Source organism: Trachurus japonicus, chromosome 7, assembly GCF_045865225.1.
Source record: "Trachurus japonicus isolate A0001 chromosome 7, Traja_1.0".
Lineage (NCBI taxonomy): Eukaryota > Metazoa > Chordata > Actinopteri > Carangiformes > Carangidae > Trachurus > Trachurus japonicus.
The window spans coordinates 21,757,549-21,777,313 of record NC_140913.1 but is presented as its reverse complement, the minus strand read 5'-3'; the positions used below and the strand labels follow the sequence as shown (position 1 = coordinate 21,777,313).

General features: G+C 40.2%; 1 protein-coding gene across 6 annotated transcripts; it reads left to right on the top strand.

The window, feature by feature from the left end:
• Nucleotides 1-300: 300 nt before the first annotated feature.
• Nucleotides 301-19,505, top strand: tead3a (TEA domain family member 3 a). Of its 6 annotated transcripts, none has more exons than XM_085782114.1 (13): nt 301-515; nt 6,523-6,764; nt 12,398-12,462; nt 12,970-13,032; nt 14,814-14,825; nt 15,227-15,337; nt 15,442-15,485; nt 15,594-15,655; nt 15,750-15,883; nt 15,975-16,145; nt 16,647-16,787; nt 16,897-17,049; nt 17,649-19,505. In XM_085782114.1, the coding sequence occupies exons 2-13, from the start codon at nt 6,758-6,760 to the stop codon at nt 17,760-17,762; spliced, it is 1,077 nt and encodes a 358-aa protein (XP_085638240.1). In that variant the 5' UTR covers nt 301-515; nt 6,523-6,757; the 3' UTR covers nt 17,763-19,505. The 6 variants fall into 6 exon arrangements, with proteins under 6 accessions (XP_085638240.1, XP_085638239.1, XP_085638242.1 ...); XM_085782113.1 differs by lacking the exon at nt 12,970-13,032 and adding an exon at nt 12,804-12,866; XM_085782117.1 differs by lacking the exon at nt 301-515 and adding an exon at nt 12,804-12,866.
• The last annotated feature ends 260 nt before the right edge of the window (nt 19,506-19,765 follow it).

The following is a 19,765-nucleotide window of genomic DNA, read 5'->3' as shown; positions in this document are numbered from 1 at the left end:
CAAAAGTGTATTAGGGTGGGCTGAATATGAGTATCAGTTTTGTTGCATTGCTCATACCGGCACCTGACCATTTGTTTTGAGACAGACTTAAAAAGTTTCAGGATCATCATCCATAAATAACATAAAGTCTAAAAAGTATTAGTATCAGTGTCAGCCTAGTGTGTTTTCAAAGATAACAATAACATCGATATCACCAGCTTTCCCCCAGCCCCTCTCCTCTTCCCACCAGGAATCTGATGTCATGGGAGGAGTTTGCGTTGGGACCCACAAAACTTTTGCTTGTGCTCGTCTCGACGCCACGCCTCTGTGCAGCGTTTTCCTCCGCGCGTTGATTTCATACCAAACTCATACTTGGCATTCCGCCTTTTTTTCTGTGTCAAACACGGTTATTATAACTTTATTTTTCACCGAGGAAATACTCACGGTTCGGGAAAGAAAACGCGGCGGCGGAAAGAAAAGGCATAAGGAGAAGGAGTGTGTGCCCGGGAGAGCAGGGGCAGGAAAGCCGTTGTAAGGTGAGTGCGCTCCGGGATAGTTTCTTTGTTGTGTGTGCAGCAGCAGCAGCAGCAACTTTCACGCCGCAGCAGCAGTAGCAGCTGCTGCTTCGCTTCGTGTTGTAGCCTACGCTCGAAGTTTTGGGATTTTTGACATATTTTGCATTTTCCCGCTGCCACTATGCTGATTCAGTGCCTCGTGTGTTTAGCGGGGAGTTCCTTTTTTTATTTACTCACCCGCTCGTGCTGCAATTGAAGTGACTTTCTAGGCGTCTCTCGCTGAGTTACTTTGTGGAGTTTTTTTCTTTTGAGGTATTATTAGCCCGCAAGCTAACCAACTAGCATTTCAGCTCGAGTGGGGTTAGCGCTGACCTGTCTGTAACATTGTAACATATATCCACCGAAGGACAGAAAGTAGCATTTCTCCTGACGCTTTGAAGTCTTTGTAGAGTTTTTTTTTAACTAGCTTACCGGGCCCGGCTAGATGGAAGTTGTTATTTTTTTGTTTCCACTTGGGAGCCAAAGGCAGATTTGCCAACTCACACACAGTTAGCCACACAGTTACCATTGAGTGTGATTTCATTTCACCCCCCACCCCCCTCCTTTTTTCTTTTTCTTTTTTTTTACGTGCTAGCAGATTCGTGGGATTCATTTCTCGATACTATTTGAAAGTTTCTTCAACACGTGAGACTGGTTTTACGGGTTCAACAGAAGTCAGTGAAGAAATGCATAAATAACACCCTTGTTCCTCCACAACACAATTAGTCTGACTGAATTATCAAAGTGGTGTGAGCTGTGACCTTTTAAGTTCACGTCAAGTTAATGCAAAGTGCCTTGAACAGCCCGATAACTTTGCTGTTGAATAGTCCACACTGATACTTGGAGTATTCAAATGCAGGGTGAAATCTGAAAGTGCTATGATGAAATCAGGCTTCACAGTGTCACTGCTTTTTTTTTCTTGGAGTAGAAGACAGCCCGTAATGTGCATGTGTCTTGTTGTCAGTGTTTGCTGAGCTCATAGCTTTATTTAGCTCAAAGCTCCAGCCACCAGCCCCTCAGAGCACTAAACACCTGACCTTTTGGCCACTGGGGGCTGTGTTGAAAATGGCAGAGCTGCATCTGACTTGACTGAACTATGTCCTTAATTTAACATTTACCATAAGCCTCCTCGGTGACAAAGCTGTGGCTATGATGCCTCGGTTGAACTCACAGTTTCCCTGAATCCTGGCCAAATTGCTCTGAAGTAATCTTACACTCTGTCTGGATGCATTTCCCAACCACTTTAAAGCATCACCCACACATCAATGTAATCCAGTCCTATCAATAGACAATATGCTCATGCTTTGGTCAAAGTTTGTGAAAGAATCAACTCATTTCAACTTAATGTTTATTCAGGTAATAGGAGTTGTACTGGGTTGCATTAATATGTTACACTGCAATAGAAAAGTGTGTGTGTGTGTGTGTGTGTGTGTATGTTTGTGATGCAGCTACACAACATTTAAAAGGGATGTGGTCAATTTCATCACTACCACAAACCTCAACAATGTGCCTTGTCAATCAAAACTGAACATTACTGTATTTCTTGGGCTTTCTGACTCAGCTGTTGCATTGTACTGAGTTACATTTTACATTATGTACGATAAGTGACCACTGAGTACACAAAAGTTTGCTATTTAGCCTACTGTTAACAAATATATCAGTTGCATCAGTGTTTGGGTTAACTGAAGTGATTTAATCAAAGTTAACTTCAGATTTGTTGACACTGGCTTTACTTCGTCATTGTTTGTGGACCCGCAGACATGTAAAAAACAAGAATAATTGCTAAATGAACCTTTCTTCAACTTATTACACTGTTTTTTCATCTTTTGCGGGCTCTTTGTGGTTAAGTATTTCCATCTCAGAATATTATAAGGCGATAAGGGTCCTGACTCCTGACGATGTGTAAGTGTCAGCTACAAGGTCAACAGATATTAGATAATAAATAACACTTCAAAATGAAGTAAATCATCCCATTTTTTCTGAGTGAAATATAGTGGTCATGAAATAACACTGGTGAACTGTGATTTGCTGATCTTTCGAAAGTCAGGCCAAAGCATATAAAATCATAAAAGCAAAAGAAACGTTGACAGCTTAGTCACCATAAACTCAATAGCTCATTGGAAAATAATATAAAGTGTCAGTAAAAGAAATTATACACCTAACATCAAAACATGGGGTGAAGATCAGAAAGCACAAAGAACACTGACATCAGTTAGTATCAGTTTTTCCTCCTGTCCTCTGATGGCCTCCCGCCCAGCAAGTACCACTGGTACAAAGAGGAGGCGCTGGTTTGTCTCAGACAGTTGTTAGGTTCACAGCAATTTGTCAGTTTTTTGAGCATTGTGGAAAACTAAGATAATCAGTCAGACCACACAAATTATATTAAAAAAAAAGATTTTTTTTCAAACAGTTTTGCCTAAACTTTGACAGCACGTTGTGGTTGTGTAAAAGGGTTAAAACTTAGCTTTTCTATGTGCTTGTTGAACAGGTGGTTTGCTAAAGTTCTTATTACACTTTTGACAGTAATGCCAAGTATAGTAATAATTGTCAGCACAAGTTATTTTTACTTCCCATAGTGTCCATAGCACCCTCTCTGCCCTGTTGCTACTCTGTGTGGCGCATACAGCCAAGCAACATGAACGCAAACAATACAATATACAATAGATGTGTGGTGATTAATGTTTATAATATATTGCTGGCTGCTGCAAAAAAAAAATCAATGTATGGGAAATGATGCATTGATTGCTTACAGCGACTTATCGCGGCGGCCCCAGAGACAACATCTTCTGAGTTGCTGCCATCCCACACAGTACTTTGAAGGCTGACACATTTCCTCCCCTTGAATATCAAAATGTTCTTTTGAGCTTTGCTCTTTCCTAACCATCTCACCAGTGCTCGTCAAATCTCTATGGCAACAGCACAGTCCCGTCAGCAGTGATTGAAACTGGGAAGGCCCTGTGCAGAGAGTGTCCAATAAGCCCACCACAGCAGGGGAAGCTCAGTGACCACACTGATCCTCTGTGGTTCTCCTGTGGCCGGGACCATGTTAGCCACACTCTGGAAAACATTACACACCAAGCAGCACTCATGTTGCATATGTGTGCCTGTCTTTGAGGAGAGTTGGAGCATCTTCAACAATAGCAAAAGAATGTGTAATTTCCTCATGTGGCCTAGGCAGGCAAGGTTGCGGGCTTCTGGGAAGTTCATATGGCTCGAGTGTTGCCTTTGGAGCTTGTTTCTGTAAAACGCTTTGCCGAGTAGAACGATTAACCAGTCTCACCGTCCCTAACTATAGTCAATTTGTCATCTATCATCTTCCATCTACTGGTGTAACCTTAATAGCTAGACCAACTGGAAGTGTCTTCATTGACCTTGGCCAGTGTCTCATACATTTACAACCTCTTAATGTTTTTCCATTTTGTTTGTCAGGTCTTTAACCCTGGATGCCACAGCTATTAATATACTCTACCCATGGAACCTGTAAACAACTTCAGATGAATCTGATCTCACTCTGGGTTAAGTGTGGAGACATTTGAAGTCCAAGAAATCTGTCACCATTCTCAACAGCCGCAAAGTTAATCCTGGTCCCGTCAGTCCATCAGAGTGTGTGTGATGTAGATTAGTAAAAACAAACTTCAGGGCCACCCTGGAGTTTAATTACTTGCCTTGCATTGGCGCTCATGCATATAAAACACATGCTTGTTTTAATTTGTAAGCATAGGATGCCATAATATTCTTCTGTTGTGATTAATTGGTCTCCATTGCTAATACTGATAAAAGGAAAGTTCTTTCCTAAAGGTATGATAACAGTAAAACATAGCATAAAGTTACTTTAATACGCAAGGTTACAAACTAGAGCTGCAAGAATCTATAACTTTCATCATTGACATTTAGATTAACTTTTTGAACAGTGAAGATTTTGAAATGGCCATGACCACGGTGCATATGGTACAGCAGGACAGCCTAAACCCAGTGGGTGTGGCCATCAACAAGGCCAGTTCTTGATTTTTACTTCTTTGGGAAACCCCTTGTCCCTGTTTCCAGCTTCTAATACTTTGCCATGATTTTTTTTATCCAGTCTTAATTCAAACCATATTTTGTAACTTCAGTCCATGTGCAGTTCATGTCTGTCAGAGCTTATCGATACTATGGCAGTTTTTAATACAGAGTTTCAGTACCCATCACTGCACACAACACAAATTATTGGAGCATGTTGTTGCTGCCTGAGACTGATAAAACTGTTTACTAAGAACACTGCCGCATTATCAGAGCCTCTCTGTGTTTTAGAGGATTAGTCGTAACAAAACATTACTTGAAACTAAACAATTCGTCATCAATCTGGTCAGACTTGATTGGCGGGCTGGAGTGTGCTCAACGGCTGCCAGTTCAGTAGGCTATGTAAGGCTTTAATATTAAGGACTGGCCTACATACTATTTTTATTTTTGTATTTATGGAATGGCATAGTGTCACTACTCTGTATTTACCGATATGCAAGTTGAGGTATCATGATAGTGTGAGGGGAAAAAAACTGGCACTGGAACATCTCCCGTCCTGATGCAGTCATACAGGATTATTCTCTGTCTCTGTTCCTCCAAAGAATGTCGTCTGGCGATGCCATCGCTGCACACAAGGCAGTCATGGTGGAACAAGTTACCAGACTCAATCAGAGCAGGGACGTCTCTCTCCAACTCTCAAGAATCCCTTGAGTCATCTCTTCCTTGATCGCCTTCTTTATTAATTTCGCTTATGCACTGTTGCCCATAAAGTTGGAATCATTTTGTTTTCAGACACATTCCTAGTTTTATTCCTATTTATACACATCAGTATTCACCTTTTACCATGTGCAATGGTTACATACTGAGTCCCAGTTACCAGTTTTGAAGCGACATACACTTTATCTATCAAGACTAAATCATATTGTCACAATCATTTCATGAGAAGAGGTAAAATAAATATTTAATTCCAACTTTATGGGCAACAGTGTGTGGCCAACTAGCACTTTCTGTGTGCTTTAAAGGCATTTATTTACCTGATCTCCTTCCACTTTGTCTTATTTCATCCAAACCGATCACCTATGGTCAATACTGTCAATATTTGTTCAGTGCACCAGCACCTGACAGGCCACCAAAACAAAACATGTCGGCTTGTGGAATTTCTACAAAGTGTATAAGACTGATATAATGCACAGCATTTGCAATCCTTGCCAAAATGTTGTTGTGAGTGTAGGGGTGTGTATTGTTGAATTCCAGCTGTTGGTGAGATTAAGAAAAAGTAAATGTTTCAAACCACATAAATCACTTTGGTTTATCATTACCACCAGTGCGCAGACTATACGCTTTAGGGTTTGTATATTCTGCTTAAATAGATCCCTTAAGCTGGAATGTATTTTTAAAACACCCAGGTGACAGCTGCATTAATTTCTTTAACCCTGCTGATTGCAATTGCTTTTTTGTCTAAATTCATCAGCTATCAAAACAAATACTGCTCTGCTTTCTCATCATGGCGGATATTTTGATCTAATGCATTTTTAATGTGGAACAAAGCCTTGAAACTGGAGTTCAGAACAAGAATTGTCAGTAGGACTTTTTCTGTTGTTGTTGATGCGCCAAATTTCTCACTTATTTTTCCTATTATTGGGCTTGAAGGCCTTTAATTGATAGGACAGCTGTAGAGAGACAGGAAAAGGGGAGACGGAGAGGAGGAACGACATGCAGCAAAGGGCCACCGGTGGAATTGAAATAGAGCTGCTGTGGCGAGGACTATAGCCTCTGCACATGGGGCGCCTGCTCTCCCCAGTGAGCTAAACAACGGCCCGCACTAATTTTTTATTTGTATATCATTTGTTACTTTCCATCAGTAACCGCCAAACCCCCACAAAAATTATAAAACTGTGACATGTCATCAGAAACATGTCATTGTCCTAAGTCTATATAATATGCTTTGCAGCACTACAGAGTTATTTGAAATATATCGTCCTGTGTGTTCAAGGTGTGTTGTGGCCGGAGCCGTCATCATTGCGTCGGAGTGGAGTTGCCGTGGCAGCCCTGACGGGGCGCAGGAGGAGGAAGGCAATGGAGAGGGACTGGCCGATGGCGCAGACCGTGGATTGGACGGTGACCCTGAGGGAGTGTGGAGTACAGACATTGAGCAGAGCTTTCAGGAAGCTCTGGCCATCTACCCTCCCTGCGGCAGGAGGAAGATCATACTTTCTGACGAGGGGAAGATGTATGGTGAGGAACGTTGTATTTGTTGTCATTCAGCAGTCTTATTATCTCCTTTTGCATCCAGTCTCTTTCCCCAATATCTAATCTAATCCAAAGGCCAAAGTTGAAGTCTACATGTCTGTAGTGATTGCATGCTGAGATTGAACATAAGGGGAAAAGACAACAAAGTTGTTTGTGAGGAGCTTTGACCAAACACTGTCTCTCACAGAACAAACAAATATATTTTGCAATAATCACTCACAGTTGCAGAATATTAGGACAATATTTCACTGTATACTGTATACAGCATATTTCATATTACATGTAATTCAGATTCCACTGTACATATTTGTGGTTGTATGGGTACACCACAACTGCAGAAGCAGAAAATAGATTCATAAAGAAATCTAAATGATGTAAAGCCATGTAACATTAGGTTAAGTTGTGTGTACAGTGATACTGTTTAGTAAACATAATTTATAAGCATGAGGGCCCAATAGTCAATATCCCATCTGTGCACACTCGCTGACTCTTCAATTTCCCAGAATAATAGAGTATTAAACTGAAACTTTATTCCTGATGTTGTTTGGCTCCCTAAGGAGCCACAACAAAGCCCTGTAGTGATCTGCTCTGTGCACTTTGGAAGCCAGTGGTTTATTGATTCATCCTGTAAAGGTCTCTTGGTTTGTACCCCGGTGATCTGTTTGCAGCAATTTTGTGAGAGGTCATCGGGCAGCCAGCCGTGATGGAGCGATTAGACAGTGGGGTCAGTGGAGAGAACAGAAGACCTGACATTTCAGGCCAGGTTAAGTTAAACATATGCAGGCGTTGCTCAGTTGCATAGTATCTGCCAACTGACTGGTTCATATTTGTCTAACCACTACTATAGTGCTTGCACTCATGAAATGTGACCTTTGTTGTTTTTAGTTGGATCTTTCAGGATGCTGACTTTGAGCAGCGCTTTGATGTATTATGACCATTTCTTCCTACTTTATTGAAAGGCTTGGCTGGTGCTCAACATTCCTCGCATTTTTCTTATTTTTTTGGCTGAGAGTTGGCATTCCCGCCTGCAGCAGTCTGTGTCATGCATTTGTGTATGTGTGAGGGTCTGTTGAGAGGCGAACGGGATATGTGATCCCGCGCGACAGAAAGGGAAAGTTTGTTTCAGCATTGCAGGATTTTCTCCTTTTGTGGAAATGTGGGCTCACTCACTGTGTTGACCACCCCCACTTCCCTCTCAATAAACAAGAATAGTCCCACTGGTACACACAGTCACACATTGGAAAGCGAAACTGACACTTAGAACATAATACCCGTGCTCCTGTTAACCCACCAGTTTCTCATTTTCAAACCAGTATGTAAGGCGACGCCCCCACACTTTTCAGTCACTGCCTCCGCACACAATCTAGTGGGAAACTTTAAGAAACCCCCTTTTTATTGTTTGAGTTCTTAAATTTGTTGTGATGTGTAGAAACGGTTAGTTTGACTTTAGAAATGCATGGAATGGTTTGGTGCACTCTAATCACCTTAATCCGGTAATCACATCATATATTATAAATCTACTAAAATGTTTAACAAGCAGAGTACAGATATTCATAGCAACATTTGAATTACTTTATACTCCACATGTACATTTCGAACTTGTATGCACCCTCCAGTAGCATATCTGCTTCTATTCAGGTGGCAGATGTTACAGAAACGGTACTGGCAGTTTGCCAGAGGCCTGTGTACAGACGAATGAATAGAAGTCTTTTTCAAACATGAAGCCGACTCAGAAAAGTTGGCCGTGCATTTATGCAGTACTGTTCATGTCTGCAAGTGTTCCATCATGTAGATAGATGTAGATACCGCAGTCAAGCGACTGAAGTACTGTATTTAGTACTGATATCATTTAGCTGGAACAATCAACCTCAGTTTCGCTTCATGCACTAAGAAAAGAAAACATTTCAACAATTAGGATTATGCAATCCCAGAATATACTTGAATATGAGGACAATATTAATATAATTCTTTAAAATGTTAATATATTTAAAGCTTTTTCATCAGACACGAATTGGACTGTGTATGCAGACTGCTGGACTTGACATGATATTTTATTATTTTGAACAGTTTTAGTTTGAATAGTTAAAAAAAATAAACAATGGACAACTTGGAATAAATGTTTGCTTATTTAAAACCAATGTTCACTGTCAATTGGAATAACATATTCAACTTAGAAACCCCCCCCCCCACTTAGACCAGGCCTGTCGGCTTTGAACTTTGTCTCCTTGCTGTCTTCACTCTCAGTCATATGTTACTAGCATGATGTCATCCTGGATTATGGTTTCAAGTATGTGTTTCCAAATTAGGATGATCAGCAGACAGATCACTTGCCCTTGCACTCATAGGTTGACACACATTAAACAGGGGCTACTTGTTTATATGATGATATTCTCATGTAGTAGTAGTAGTTTAATGAATTTGTCTTAACTCCCATAACTAATGGGTTAGAGAGTGCAGTGAAGGTTTGTTTCAACACCATTTCTGTCTCAGCTGTGTGCAGTGGTGTTGTATGTGGTTTCAATAAATTATAACGGGATTCAAGAATTTCTGTCCCCCATACACATGTGGTGGGAGATGCATGAGCATCACCGACGTATTCTTAGAAAAGATTTAGCTTTAGAATAGTCATATATTGTTTGTTTTGGTAGATTTTCTTCATGTGTTCACCTCTGCTAGGCTTTAATCACTTGCCTGTGAGAACTTCGCTAAATGACGAAGAACCAATTTAAGACTAAAAAATAAGTCTACCTAATGTGAAAAATAACACATTTAACAACCAACTTATATAGCAATAAATAGCAACAGCAATAGAGCTATCTTTAATAGTATTTTTAAGTAAATTAAGTTTAAATTTGCTGAATGGCTATTGTTCTTATGTTTAAAATTGTTATAAAACTTCACTTTGGTCTGCAACTTTATTCCTAGCTTTTTGATAAATACAGGCTTAGGTGGAAAAAAAACTCCAGAGTTAGTAAATTAAATTTTGGAGGGGTTGTAGTTGAATTTTCCCATTTACCGGCAATATTAATGCAAATTGGGACAAAAACAGGCTCATTCATCTTGAAAAATGCATGTTTGGCACTGGCGCCCTGCTATCCCTGCTGAGAGGATCACACTCTGTATCCTCTAAATGAAATATGTCACTACTAAAATGTTAGGAGTTATATCTTATTTTTTGTCTTGCTGATTTTATTTTGGACCCAGTTAAAGAAGTCCCCACATACACCCCTTTTTTAAGGAGATATTCATCTCTACTTTCAACAATGAAGCAAATGGGCAAAGGCTTAGTCTGAAAAGTGAAATAGATAACACTGAACAAAAGGAAGTTCATCTTGGAATATAATGCCGTATTTCCTAACTTCCCATCTTACCGATATCCTCTCACGTTGAGGTGTAAATTAGGCGCTGTGCAGCAAATCTGTTGAGTTCTTGTGAAAAACCCTTTAGCCTTTTGTGGTGTGGTGCTAGGCTGCAGGAAAGTGCATGTGTCCTGTTTTGGGAATTGGAGCAGACTGCTGTGTCTGAGTCAGCCCCTTTTGTTGATTTTTGGGGAAATCTGTGTTCTGGTAACTTCACAGTGCTGATGTGACTCAGCCTGATGTGACCTAAGTCCCGACAGCATCGCACCACTTCCCAGAAAGCAGGATGGTGATGGTGATGGTGATGATGTTAGAGCACATGTATATGTGAATAATTGATTGCGGTAATGGAATCAGTATGTAAGGTTTACTTAATCACCTTTATCTTGAACTTCTCTTTAGGTTTTTGCAGCGGAGTGAATCAAAGGTTACTCACCAGTTGCTATTGTCGACAAATGGGTCATCAGGTGTGGGTTGGGGATGGGGGAGGCAGAGAGAGAAGGGCTGACCACGCAGTCTGTGCTGACCGCAATTTGGAAATCTGTTAACTATATGATGACCGCTCCTCTCTTTTTACCCTGAATTCCCATCACTTGTCCATCTGCTTAGGAGCACAGCCAGCAAGCAAGGCAAAATCCAAGTCCAAATTAACACAGGCTGTCCGTAATGGGAATATCATACAGCCACATAATTGAAAGCTTGAACGTTTGTGTCTGTGTGTGTTAGAGACACCTCAGGCTAAGCACAGACACATTAAACTTTCATATTATCCTGGCTTCCTTTCACGTGTATTTTGAGGATGGAAAATGTAATTGATTTTCTCTTTCTCTACACCAAAACTTGATCACTGAATCCAGTACAACTTAAAAGTAGATGTGAAAAAGTTTAAATCCTCAATGTCACTGTGACGGCTTAGCTGAAAAACATGGGGGGACTCGAGGTCTTGCCAGGTTTGTTATGATTGTACTTAAGAGGATTAGCATTGTAAGATAGAAACCAAAATAGAGACCGTCTGGTCTGTACTGCTGGACAGTGTAGTGTTTCAGTAGACGGTAGATCACGTTCTGATTATTATTAAAGTATTACAGCACTTGTCATCACTCCCTTCTGGGTTCAGTGAATAAACGAGCTTGATTGCAGCAGTTGAATGTAAGAGAGTGGTGTAATTAAAAGCATGTGGATCTATTTTGTGACTGTACCACAGAAAAATAAAAGCAGGACCAACTCTGGATGCATTCCAGTGAACAGCGTCCCATATCGGTATCAAACTTGACCTAAATGGTGGCTATCATCATGGTTTTTAACAGCCGTTTTCCTGTTGCCACAGTAGTTACAGATAACTATCTTAGATCATTTCGATAGAAAATTGCACAACTCCGTTTTTGAAAACTGACTTTGTCCAGTTTTAGTTCATCATAAAAAAATTATAGGGTCTCACACACTGCAAGTCTTGTTTTGCCAACAAAAGGGGGCCAGCAAAAGGGGACTGTTTACTACCAAGTAGGTGTACTGTAATAATGTGGATACTGAGTGAGGACAGGCTGTAACAGAGGGGTGACCGAGTTGTCGGTCACATTTGAGCAGCAGGCATATTCTGTTTCAGTGATCTTTAGGAAAATGTTGACCCTCTGTCTCTGTCTCATCCAATGTACAGTCTGCCTGCTGACACCCATAAATTATCACATAAAAGCTAGTATTCAAATAAAGGCCCCAGGCAAAACCTACATGAACAAATAAAGGATGGTTCTTCTCACTATAACAACTCACATGACAAATTCAGTTTAATGTACCACAGCACTAATTCAACAACAGTCATTTCATGCTCACCACTGCACTGCTCTGAGTATCTCTTCTTTTCAAGTGTAACACATATCAAAGGGAATACCACTTAACCTCTAATGTGTGTGAATCTGTGGAAAGATTTGACATGTCTCTTGCTGTACCAATGGAATTAGTGATGTGGACATGGACATTATTCTGAATTTATCAAGACAATAGCAAAATCTGGGGAAAGTTATGGTTTTATGTTAAAGTGGGGGCGGAGGAAATGGGAAATAAAAACCTATCCCAAATAAAGGCCTGGCACTTTGAGCCACTGACACACATAAGGGTCAGTAATAGGAAATGTATGGTATACTGGGTGAATAAAGTATACTTTTTTTACTCCATGGCATCTTACCAAAACACATTTGTGTATATTTTGTTGGCAGACAACATTTGTGTGTTTTTAATATAACTGGTCTCACGTTTCAATTCCAGGTCGAAATGAGCTGATAGCTCGCTACATCAAGCTACGAACGGGGAAGACACGCACGCGCAAACAGGTTTGTCCAGATGTTTTTGAAGACATAAGCATTTACATGTGTTAAAATATAATGGGATATTACTGGTGTCTACTGATGTTTTCTTTATGTTGTAAATTACTCATTCACCTTGTGAGAGACACAGTTGTACAAAAACTATCAAAGAAAGACTGTGTATCATAATATATTTTTGCCCTATTTTATGAATAAGAGCTTGTTAATCTTTTGAGTCTACATCTTGTATTTTTATTCAGGATAGAAACCACACATTTGTAACCAGTATAATGACAATACAACTGATTCTGTTCTGTTATTATGGACGATGGCTGTTTAAATTGCAAAAAATCATCATATGTGTCCAGGTGTCTAGTCACATTCAGGTTCTGGCACGTAAGAGGGTACGAGAATACCAGGCGAGCATCAAGGTGGGTGCCCGCTCTTTCAACTCTCCCTTCTCTCTGTAGTCACATCGCCTCCTCTTTTCCTTTTCTTTTTTCTTTCTTTTTCCTATATCCTGTCTTTCTTCAGGTCTCTAGTCACCTGCAAGTCTTGGCCAAGAGAAAGTCTCGTGAGATTCAGTTTAAGCTGAAGGTACACATGCTCACTGCCTTTGCAATGCTAGCCGCTTCGCTCTGCATGTCCCCCCAGATCCAGCTTGACCCACTGAACCAGCAAAGATGTCTCTGTCAGAGCTTATGGCAGGTTCAGACTTCTGTGTCATGGTGTTACAGCACCTTCCTGTTAAACCGTAGTTGACCTGCACCCCCTGATAAAAGTAACAATATATCATGTGGACATCTAAAGAACTAGTTGGTCTGATTAGTCCAGTTGAACCGACTCTCCTACCTTTTCACTGCTTAGGCAGCTGAGAACTCTTTTTTAGATTTTATTATATTATTTTATCTATTGCTGAATCCAGTTATCTGAACCTAATCTGAATCCTTTCAACCTCGTAAGGAATTTTGTCGGGTTTATCGTACAGTATTTCTGAGTGAACTGTGAGCTTAAAATTACTTTAACTCAAAGATGGTGAATCACATTTTATTATATCTGGTGGCAGCCATATCAATGCTCACAGTCTGTACCAGTTAACATAACTACTTAACAAGCTACTGTCAACATTCTTGATTTAGAACGAATAGATTCAGATTAAACTTGTGATCACACATCAGTGTTACAGAGTGATGTGTTTTTTCATAAACTGAATACAAACACCAGCTGCAGAGCTTGTATTAAAGAAGAGGAGGAAGAGAACAGCAAAATGAGGAGGAGTTTGTGTCCATTGGCTGCAGTAATTTAATCTACCATTGTTATTGTCTGTTTTGTGAAACAACTTACTTTGTTCTTTCTTATTCGATGAGAGATTCAGTCATGCCACAATTTAACTTCTTCAGTTGAAATGGATCAGGTTCCTAGACCCCATCCCTAAATGCATGACATCCATGCTATGTTGTCGTGATGCACTATACTAACATATAAGGCAGGAGCACTGGAAGGCCTCGACGGAGAAGAAAAAAAGCTTATTACATCTTAGTTACATGATCATAATATTGTTAGGGCGCTGTTGTGCACTAGGTGTAGCGGTGTGGCAGGCTCAGGCTTTGCAAACTCCTTGTGTTATCACTTATCAGACATTTTCTTTGGTGCGTGCTTGTCAGCTTTACAGGCCTCATTCATTTGCTTTTTGGCGATATTTGAAGTTGTGTAATATAATTGGTCATTTTTGTTAAAATGCATGGCAATGGACTATTTTACAGAGTTTGTGGCCTAGGGTAGAGTTGCATGAGAATCAGTAGGTGGCATGGTTGACCTAAGCATGTACATGGCTGTAGTACATGCACACGAAGAGCTGCATACACACAAACATGCAAGAAGATTTTAACGAGCCACTCATTCATGAATTTCAGTTTTCTCCCTTGACACAGTTCTGATCTCGCTCTTGAACGTTTCCCTCAGTTCTTTATGTCTTTTCTGTTTAAGCACTCTTCTTGTGGTTTTACCATACCCTGTTATAAAGGCTGTTTGTGACATCATTTTTGCACCAAAGGCATTTAATTTGCTGCTCTCTAATTAACATTTGGAGAGGATCAGTTGTTCAGATTTCCAGGTCAGTATATTATCTGGTATGAATGTCAGCAGTCGGCATTAAGGCGGCACAGATTAACGGGATGGAACTTCTGCTGCTAATGTAAGAGAAATGTTTTTGATTTTGAGCTTAGCATGTGGGATGAGGTAGGTTTATAGTTTAGTCACTTGTAGCAGTTCTGTGCAGTGGGCAAGGTGTTTTCCACGATTGCCCAACAGTGACTCTGTGATCTGCTTTCATTTTGTGTGTGCTGAAGTTAATTAATATCGTGTTTTTTCTGCCATAGGCCATGAACTTGGTAAGTTTTGGTTACACATCTACAGTTTTCTGCTTCAGGCTTAATGCTTTGTGGTGGGCATCACATTACTTCTAGTCCACAGTGCAGTTCTTCTGCCAGACTCAAAAATCCTGCTCATTACTCTTTTGTTTTTAGTGGCTTTAGTAAAATACTGGTGATGGCTCCAGTTAGCTCTCCTAGCCTGCTAGCGCGGTGCCCCTCCTGCTTTGGCATCCCCCTGTATCTGCTTTGCACTCTGTCCTGTCTTCCCTCATTACTGCATCATGTTGAAGTAAGTTGGCTGGCTCGCTGTCTAAACTGGCCTTGAAGTTTTCGCTGACTATGTAATAACCAATTTTTTCTGGCGAGGTTTTTCAGGACGGAGCTTTTTCATTGTGTGTTACTTTGTTTTTCTCATTCAGGACCAGGTATCCAAAGACAAGGCACTGCAGACGGTAGCCAACCTCTCATCAGCTCAGATTGTGTCTGCGAGTGTAATGAAACCCCAGACTCCCTTCCCTCCACCAGTCAGAGTGAGACGCAAACACACAGACAGACACACATCTGTTTTTTTTACCTTCTGGGTAAAAGTCTGAGTAATACTATCTACCCCCGTTCCCTTCTTTCCTTTGTCTAGTTTTGGCCCGGCCCTGTGCCAGGACAGCCTGGACATTCTCAGGAGTAAGTATCACTGGCAGATGACTCAGTTTTGTTTGTGAAATCGGAGAAAGTTTTCTTATTAAGTTGTAACAGTTGCTCATTTTTCAGTGTTTATCTTTCTGTTTACAGCATTAAACCCTTTGCACAGCCACCATACACTACACTACCAGCCCCTGTTCCTGCTCCTATCAGTAAGTACTGTACGAACACCGACCAACTGATTTGACCAAATTGTTGTGATGATTGTCGTGTTCATTGTGTTTTCCTGGTTTGAATGTTCGGCAGGTTATGAGCCCCTCCCACCACCTCGCCCTCCAGCTATAGCAGCTCCCGTATGGCAAGACAGAACCATTGCCTCATCAAAACTACGGCTACTGGAGTTCTCTGCTTTTATGGAGACGCAGAGAGAGAGAGAAACGGTAAGGACGTTAATTTTAATGAAAAATCATCATTGCCTCTACATTTTCCCCTACTCCTGTCTTTCTTACTGTTCCTCCTCTCTTTCAACAGTACAAACATCTTTTTGTACACATTGGCCCATCGAACCCAAGCTACAGCGATCCTGTGCTGGAGTCCATCGATGTGAGGCAGATTTATGACAAGTTCTCTGAGAAGAAGGGAGGCCTGAAGGAGCTGTATGAAAAAGGGCCGCATAATGCATTCTTCCTTGTCAAATTCTGGGTCAGTACACAAAACTACAGTTCCCACAGTGACAAGACTTTTTTTTTTTGACCGATGTTTTTGTCACAGGAATTCAGAAAATTTGACAAATCATCACAAGTAGACAGGGAATCATGGGGTAATGGTGCAACAATTTTATTCCATTCATTTGCACCATAGATAGTTGGTAGAGTGAGTGTTTGTTTACAGTTGGAGGTCATAACCTACTACACCACATGGGGGAAGCAAAGCTCATGTGATGCTAAAGCAATGGTTTCAACAAGAAACAACTTATTCACTAGTAGGTGCTTTGATGATGTTACAAGCATGTTATTTGACCTACACATGCAGAATCACTTTTTTTTTTTTTTTAATCTGCTTGAGAAGCCATATTAGTAATGTTGAGTGATAAGTGTATTTGGCTACATGTGTGTGTGATTTAGTGCAGTTAGTAGTCTTTTTCTTATCATTTTCTACTCTGCTCTTTCCTTTCACATTTACTTTCTGTTTACTTTCCCCCAGGCTGACCTGAGCAGTGACATCGAGGAGGGTTCTGGTGCCTTTTACGGTGTGAGCAGCCAGTACAGTGGAGCAGAAAACATCACAATCAGTGTTTCTACAAAGGTCTGCTCCTTTGGTAAACAGGTAGTGGAGAAAGTTGAGGTGAGAAAATCAGCTCAGTATTTTAAGATACATAAAGTATGTCAGTATGTCGTATCGGGCAATGTCAATATTAGTTTTAATTGAGACGCATGATTTCCTCCCCATCCAGACAGAATATGCACATTTGGAAGGAGGGAAGTACGTGTTCCGCATCCATCGTTCGCCCATGTGTGAATACATGATCAACTTTATCCACAAACTCAAACACCTGCCAGAGAAATACATGATGAACAGCGTACTGGAGAACTTCACCATACTACAGGTGTGTATATACTGTATGTGACGATGCTAACCGTTTCGCCAAGTGGCCAATGGCCACTTGACAAATTGATTAGCACATCTTTTATGGATGAGTGAGTTTAACTTCAGTACCGCTAACTGCCACACGCTGTCACTTCTCCTAACTGGGACCTCGTGATTGTGTCTATACCCGCGGACCTCCGTTACGTGTGTGTGTGTGTGTGTGTGTGTGTGTGTGTGTGTGTGTGTGTGTGTGTGTGTGTGTGTGAAAGTTAACTATATGACCATTACAACAAATATTGTTAGATACTTACCTTGAGAAGTTGTGATGTAATAGCTCCTCCCTCAGAGCATTTCCTCACAGAGAGATGTGGGCCACAGCTTTCATTGAAGATATCTTTATTGAGCCAACTTTGAGATTTTGTAAACATTGTTTTACAAATTTGTTAGCAGAGATAATGGTCATATATTCACCCAGTTTTCTGATTTTGTCTTTTCCAGTGTTTAGCTAAAAATAATAATAATATGGCTGAACCATTTCATCAGATTACATACTCATTTGGTCAGAGTTATTTTTTTTTTCGTTCCACCATATGTCCCTCTTCTCCCGTCTCTTGCCAGGTGGTGTCCAACAGGGAAACTCAGGAGACTCTGCTGTGCATTGCCTTTGTGTTTGAAGTATCCACCAGCGAACACGGAGCACAGTACCATGTTTATCGACTAGTTAACGACTAGCAGCACGTTGCGTGCCTGCAGAGACTCTCCACAGACTTTTTCATGCATAGAGCAAAAAAACACTATTTCCAGCTCAAACACACACAAACCCCACTCCTCTACTCTAAATGCACTCGTTTTAGCAGACCAACAGTCCCACTGCAGTCACACCCGATGTTTAATGTGTATGCATTTCCAATGCTGCAAACCAGGCCCACGTATAAGTGAGTGTGCACAATTCTCAATGCCAAGCTCGAATTATTACAATTTATGGCATGTGCTTTCTTTTTACAGAGAAATTTATTCACTGACAAATATATATAATGAAAACATAAAATAAAAGAAGAATATTAAATGAAGTGTAATAGATGATATTCTTCCATCCTATACAATGAGGTTGAATCTGTGATGTACTAAAAATAGGCCTTTATTAATTTCTAGACAGTTTTTCATGCACACATTTTTAAATCACAGTTGTGACTGATGTGAGACGAGTTTGAATATAGGTTGGAAAACAAACCATTTAATCAGTGTTAATGTAACTCTGCCACAATAACTTTTTTTTCTTCTACAGTTTGTATTGTCTCTGTAAGGTAGGAATTGAATGAGCCTGTAATGGTGTATCTTCTGTCACTGCTTTAAGTGGAGTCGTGATCTTCAGTTTGTTCGATCAAAAACTCTGAAGGATCATATGACACCAAGAATGAGTGTGCCTCTTCTCAGAATATAATGCACTACAATGTAAAGACATACCGGTCGTATTTATATTTGAAACACAGTGTCACAAGTGTATAGAGAGCCATCATTTTAGGTGTTTTTTGTTGTTTAAAGGTCTCCAGTGGTACGTGGTGGCGTTGGAAAAAGATTTGTGCTCAAATCTCAAGGAGGTGTTGAAAAGTTTGACTCACTTGCCTTTTGGAAACAACAAAATGGTTCACACACGGTTTCAGATTCAGTTCACACTTGGGTGTCAGCAGCAGCAGAATTACCTTTTACTATTAGACACAATACTGTTTTTACTCCGACTGTGTGGGCTTGCTGCAGTATTTCTACCTCCACGTGAGTTGGGATGAGAATGTGCTTTGGTTCATAAAGCCTTAACCTGAGGAGCACTGATGTATAGGATGTGTACACTACACTTGCAATGGTACTGTTTTATAAGCCAAAACTAGGTAAAAGACTTGTTTTTGTAAAGATGAACTTTGATCTCTTTTGTATTTTACCAGGACAGCTAGAAGTGTTACACTAAACATCATAAATGATGGCTGTTTCAGTTTTTTTCTTTCTTTTTGATGTATGCAAAATGTCTGGTACAGACCACGCTAAAGATACCCATACCACACTTGAGTAGATTTTTGCCTGATAACACTAACATACTATCCAACTGACACTTGCTTTTTTTTTCTTTTGTTCTATGTAATGGTTTTGATTTCTGGTACACATGGCTACCAGCATTTTTTTTTTTTACTTACTTGACGCTATCACACCCTCTCCTGACGGGATCATGTTAAACCATGTGGAAAGTAAGGATTTGTCTTTTGACCATATATCATGAAAGTAAGAGCCAACTGGCTCAGTTTAAGATAAGATCTTCATTTAATATTCACTGTGTGGTTGGCCAAAAGTGTTTTATTTTATTATTATTTCTTTCCTATCTGTGTACTCTGGTTGGCTGTGCCTCATCACTCCTTTGGTCAAGGCTGCTCAGTGAATTAAAAATGTGCCTTCATGCTGTACCAATAAAATCACAAGGTGTTTGCAGAATCATGTAGCCTTAAGAGTCTTGATAGTCACATTTAGACTATTTCATTAGACAGGAAATCATACATAATAAAATGTAAAAAAAAAGATATATGTAATTTTTCACTAGAATTTCTAATGCATAATTTTGCAGTTTAAGTTCTTGCACAGATACTTTTGTAGACAATATTTGACATTTGTCTTGCAATGTTATTTGTTATGAGGAAACATTTGTATTTGTATTTGTATTTGTACTGCATATTTCTAGCACCAATACCATAAAG

Coding starts and splice junctions, on each gene's coding strand:
- tead3a (XM_085782112.1), top strand. CDS start 14,869: ATGCTTTGTGGTGGGCATCACATTACTTCTAGTCCACAGTGCAGTTCT. Junction 15,486..15,593: donor CAGCCTGGACATTCTCAGGA/GTAAGTATCACT, acceptor TTCTGTTTACAG/CATTAAACCCTTTGCACAGC. Junction 15,884..15,974: donor CGCAGAGAGAGAGAGAAACG/GTAAGGACGTTA, acceptor CTCTTTCAACAG/TACAAACATCTTTTTGTACA.